The 5914-nt window shown below is 39.0% G+C and overlaps 1 protein-coding gene across 3 annotated transcripts; it reads left to right on the top strand.

The window, feature by feature from the left end:
• The first annotated feature begins 947 nt into the window (after positions 1-947).
• dynll2a (dynein, light chain, LC8-type 2a) lies at positions 948-4844 on the top strand. 3 transcript variants are annotated; one of them, XM_028465516.1, is made up of 3 exons: positions 948-1106; positions 1565-1723; positions 3321-4844. In XM_028465516.1, the coding sequence occupies exons 2-3, from the start codon at positions 1592-1594 to the stop codon at positions 3456-3458; spliced, it is 270 nt and encodes an 89-aa protein (XP_028321317.1). In that variant the 5' UTR covers positions 948-1106; positions 1565-1591; the 3' UTR covers positions 3459-4844. The 3 variants fall into 3 exon arrangements, with proteins under 3 accessions (XP_028321317.1, XP_028321316.1, XP_028321314.1); XM_028465515.1 differs by having other exon boundaries at positions 948-1133; XM_028465513.1 differs by having other exon boundaries at positions 951-1110.
• The last annotated feature ends 1070 nt before the right edge of the window (positions 4845-5914 follow it).

The following is a 5914-nucleotide window of genomic DNA, read 5'->3' as shown; positions in this document are numbered from 1 at the left end:
ATAAATAAAAAAAAATCAATATTTTGTCTATTCTGTGAGAGAGGTATTTATGTTAAGAAAAATAAAAAAAATTTAATTATATCATATAAAAAATAGTCTAAAAATATATTACATGAATTTAACGACATGAATTATATATTATGCTTTGCAGTGTGTTTTTATTTGTCATATGACCACATCGTTTTTTTTTTTTTTATCACATCACCTTTATAAGGAAGTGTACCCATCGTTCATGCTGTCTGATGAAACGTTTATTTTTTCTTTTGGAGCTATACCTGTCGTGCGAACTTACTTTGGCTACTTTTGTTATCATTTTTCCAGTCCAGCACCCAGTCATCCTCTGGGACGTACGTGCCTATGAACTTTTAATCACAATCACATCAGATCATCCCATAAAGGCAATACGAGGCGATATAACAGCTGCTAAAGATGAAACTGGAGGAGCCAGGATTGTGAGGAGGAGGAGTTTCCCCATTATGACACATTAGTGGGGGAAAATCCAACTCGCCATTTAGAGCTGACTGTTTACTAAATGTGAGGAGGGAGGTAGGGAGGAAACAGAACTTTTTCAAACGTGGCCTTCTGAATGAGGCTAAAGGAATGTATATCACTGTAGTAAAACCATTATAAAGTGTTTTTTTTTTGTTTTTCACAATACTGCCCCTTTAAGTACAAGTAAAATTACTGATTTAGAAATATACTCGAAAAAGTACAAGTACCCATAAAAGAAACTCAATTACAGTAACGTGAGTACTTGTATTCCGTTACTTTCACTCCTGCTGAGTCCTCAGTCTGTGTTCAGTAGTGTTTACCTGCCTGTAGCAGACTGAGCTCCTCCTCAGCTGTGAATGTTGCATTGTGGGATGAAATAAGATGCCGGCAGACAGAAGCAGGAGGAAAACGCTCCCCGTGCGCGGACAGGCTGCGTTTCAACCAATCAGAGGCCGCAGCCTGCAGCAGTGGGCGGGGCCGTCTACGCACAGCACACGGACACCCTCTCACATGCTTATTGTGTAAATCTTTAACAAGCAATTAGCCGCAGAATCGCCCGAGTCCCGTCATATATCCGGAAAAAAGAAGTGCGTTCAGGTGGATTTACCTCTGAGGTGAGTTTATCCACGTTTACCCGGTGAGTAAGAAGATTGACGTGTTTCTGAACCTTCCTGTGTGTGTGTGTTAGGATGGTGTTTCACTGCATGGATGAACGCTTTCTTTTCGACTCGTAAAAACAACGCCGATTGTGTGTGCACATGATGATTTGTGTCCCCACACATGATCAGCTGTTGGCAGGGTTTTCATTAGCTGCGTTAATGAAACAGCTGCTTCTATCTGAAAGTGATTTGGTCAAGTAATTTAACTCCACCTGTATCAAGTTTCACAGCCAATCTATGAAACCCTGAACTCATCCTACTGTTACTGCTGATGGGAATACATCAGCACATATATCCTCTGTACACACACACACACACACACACACTCTGACCCTGTATGTGTTAAATGGACTAAAAACCCAACACCACGTGGTTTGATAATGGTCTGTTGGTTCCTCCTTTCCTTTCCTCAGCAGACAGACAGACAGACATCATCCACCATGACAGACAGGAAAGCTGTGATCAAGAACGCTGACATGTCTGAGGACATGCAGCAGGACGCAGTGGACTGTGCCACACAGGCCATGGAGAAGTACAACATAGAGAAGGACATCGCTGCCTACATCAAGAAGGTGAGACAGGACACACACACACACACACACACACTTCAATTATACTTATTCAAATCACAGCAAAGATTGGACATCTGTCAGGATTTCAGTGTTCTGTAAAAACACTTGACACTGAACAGATGGCATTGGATACTCACACAAGCCTTAAAATGACTCCAACATGATTTCAGACAAACAAATTAAAAACAATAGCACTAAGGGAGCGTAAACCACCAAGTTTAGAGGTACTGTATCTACAGTACCTTACGTATAGAGGGTTTTCACGGCGTGTCATCAACCTGGAAGTTGCCATTTTGGAGCTAAAGCAGCAGGGCTACAAACAGCACGCAGACAAGAGAATTCTGAATTTCTAGACGAAATGGTGAACAATTGTCGTGTTTTTGGCTGTACCAATCGGTCAAACAGTGAGACACATTTGGAATTTTATAGGTTGCCAAAAATCATAACAAATCAGGGAGAACAATCTCACAAGTTATCAGAGGAAAGGAGGCGCTTGTGGAGAGCAAAGCTAAACCAGCACCTACGAGAAAAAAGCCTACCAGCAGCTCCGCGCTGTCAATGCGCTCACACACAATCAGGCGCTGCTTTTCTCAGCCTACCTAAAGCTGCCGCGCAGCGTTACATCATGGACCAGACACCCACCTAACAAAGTCAACCAGTTCAAGTTCCTCCATCAGATCCACCCAAATTTGACAAAGATGAACCTACTCAACTGAAGCTTGCTAAGCTAGCCCACAGAAACAGAAGATTGAGCTAACGCTAACGACTTCATTAAAGGAATAGACCAACTGAAGACACCACGACTTACTGTCATCAAACCACAAAGAGCCAATGATTTACTGAAAGATGTGAAGCTTGTATGGAAGCCAACATGTCACACGTTGTGTGAAATAAATGTTAGCAGTAAACTAATGGCACTATTCGTCTGTCCTAACTTGTGAAAGGCAAAGTTTGTTTTAATTATATTTCATGTGTTCACAGACAAAGCTGGTCCCATTAGACAGTAATGTAACTATTGTACTTATTACACCTAAATATCCTTCTCGTGCGTGCGCTCCCGTCCAGTTTAATGCAATCCAAACGTATCATAATCTAAGGGAAAACAAACTGCAGTAATTGTGAGCTGTACGAATTCGGGATGTAACGATTCACTCAACTCCCGATAAAGTTCTTACGATTTATTTTACAAAATTAGACTGTAGACAAATGATGACTGAAATGTTCATTTTTTTTCTTCGAAAAAAATTCCCACTCAAAATCAAGAAATCCAAGATGGCCACCATCGGTGTTGCTAATTTGGATATTTTATCATGACTTTGGTTATATTTGACGTAGGAGCATGAGCTCAACGGTGAATTCTAGGTTTTCAGGGTCAAGAAATTTAATATGTTAAAATACCACAAATTGTGCTCAAAGCAAGATCCAAGATGGCCGCTATCTGTACTGCAAATTTCAATCTCACCATAACTTTGCTTCTGTTAGACGTAGAAACATGACCTTTGTGGGAAAATGTAGGTTTTTATGTGTATGTTGAGGCACTCTATAGACATTGTTTTGAGTGCATTAGTTATTAATGTTATATTTCCTCTGTTTTCAGGAGTTTGACAAGAAGTATAACCCCACCTGGCACTGCATCGTCGGGAGGAACTTCGGCAGCTACGTCACCCACGAGACAAAGCACTTCATTTACTTTTATTTGGGCCAAGTGGCCATCTTGCTCTTTAAGTCTGGCTGAGAAGTCTGTGGCAGGTATTGAGAAGTTTGTTTTTCCTGAAAGCTAAAAATTTGGAAAATGCACTGGTGGCTAAAGTCCCTCATAAACTAATAACGACATACCATAGCGATGCAAAACTGGCCGTGCGAGATTGCATGGACTATACACTATTTAATATGTATGTTTAAAAAGTAAGTTTACGTTTTCGATAGTTGCCATTTGAACGCAACAACTGTAGTTTTTGTTGATGTTAAGTTGAAAGATGTAATGATTTAATTAATCGTGGCCCTTGATTGTATAAATAAAGGAAAGCTGTAGAATGTAGTGATGCATCTGCTTTCCATTACATGAGGTACCTGCCAGACCTTATTATTACAGGAAAAATCAGTGTTGCACCACTTTATTAACTTGTCATCGAGACTTTAGCACAGAAGGAATGGAAGTGAAATCTATGGGCACATAAACTCCATGCTCTTTAAAAAAAAAGAAGAAAAAAAGTTTGTTTTCGAGAACTTATTAGATTTTGAAATGGTTGGAGTTGCACATTAGTTTGAAAACCTGGATTGATGATGAAAGAGCCTCCGCTGACGTCAACTTCAAGCAGCCACGTTCAAAGGTCGCGCTACAGAGCACACTTATTTACAGGGACGTTCAGTTTGTTACATTTTCACTGTGAAGGACGTATGAGCTGATAAAGCTTGGATACTTTAGTCTGTAACGTCAAACTCAAATATTCCAACCCAGAATCTAGTCCTTTAATCCTGTGGTCCTGCATGTTTGGAAGGATGATTATATCCTCTTTCTTTACCTTCTTTCAGTCTTGAAACAGTATAATTTGTGGGTTAACTTTTTCTTTTGTGTATGTAGATATTTAAACCAGTCTGTGTGTGTCATGTCCTTGTAATTGGTACAAAACAGAATCACGGTGTTGCAAACAAAGCTAGGCTAAAAAAAAAAGCTAAGCTAGCCAAACTTAGCTATTAGGTTAAGTTTGACAGTGACTTACTTTGTGGCCTGAAGTAACAGTGAGCAGGTTTATTCCTCGTCTTGCACACGTTTGGGGGTCGTTCACTTTGTAATGTCGCTACATTACATCTGAAATGACGATGCGCAATGTTTGGTTCCTGGTTAAATGTGTTTTGGGAGGTGGACAGATTGAAGAGTTATTTTAGAACAACACATTGCTTGGTGTGCATCAGACTGAATGTTTCTCAGTAACTCTCTCCTTTTTGTCTGCTGTAGATGCGATGTTTAATTCTCCTGGTGTTAGCTTGGATTGACATTGTGTTAGAAGGACCTATGCCTAACTACGGTATTGTCGAAGTAAACTTGATTTTGTATTGTTTTCCTTTGGCATGTGTTTTTTGCTGTGTACGTGTAGGAGCCGTTTAAATGCTGTTAAATTTGCACAAAACGTGTGCCTGTCATTGCTCTCAACTGTAACCGGCTTGAGTACACTTGCACTTCATTAGAGATTTCCGGTAGGTTGCTACAGAACCAAAACCATTAAACTTAATAGAATAAAATTAATTGTTGACTTAAAACTCGTTTCTGTCGTCTCCTCTTTTATGGGTGCTTAGCTTAATCTGAAGCATTTTTCTCAAACATTTTTTATTCAAAACAATATTTTTATTTAAAATGTTTTATTAAAAAATAGATTACTGTTTTATAAAATGTTTATATCAGTATGTGTCCTCACAGTGCAGGATTATAGGATGTATTAGTTCTTGTTGAATAACAGCTGTTAACTCTGGGGAGGAAAAAAAATGGTCCTAATGCTAGTCTGAATGTGACTGAAGCTGAAACTTGCATCTTTTAACACTAATGCATGCACAATGTAAGCAATTTATTTATTTTTAATGGTTTATTATTCAGCTACAATAGTAAAAGCAGACCAAGAAAAACCTCTGGTCTTATAATGACGTTCTGTCAATGAATTGCAGATAAAATTAACAATCACTGCTACAAGTGGATAAAATGATGCATAAAATAAAACATTTTGAGGACTTCAAATAAATAAAATAGGAATTATTGTTTAAAACCAATTCAGTGCTGGCCTAACAGGGACTGGTCATCACAATCTCTATAACAAATAAAAAAGTGCTTATTACTGTGGTATAAAAGTTGACAAATTGACACTATTAAATACCATTTTGTGCATAGGCCATCTTGTAAAGCTTTTTGCAACATTTCAGATAAAGATGTGGGTTTTCTATCAACCTCGCACTTCCAGAGCTTAACTACAGCCCGGTTGCACTTGACACATGCAAACCTTTGTGTGATGGCAAACTCAAAAACCACAATCAAATCAAACATCTCAGCAAGCTTGATTAATGGCTCTAATAACAGAAGTATAATACATTAAAGAACAATGGCGGTGCATGAATGACAGCGAGGAGAAGGACACTGCGTAGGCAACAGTATTCATGTGTCAATGCTGTAGAATTGAGCAGTTAATGCGTTTACACCGGGATAAA

Source organism: Gouania willdenowi, chromosome 13 (genome assembly GCF_900634775.1).
Source record: "Gouania willdenowi chromosome 13, fGouWil2.1, whole genome shotgun sequence".
NCBI classification, from domain to species: Eukaryota; Metazoa; Chordata; class Actinopteri; order Blenniiformes; family Gobiesocidae; genus Gouania; species Gouania willdenowi.
Note: the sequence above shows the minus strand (reverse complement) of the source record. Positions and strands in the feature narration are given on the sequence as shown.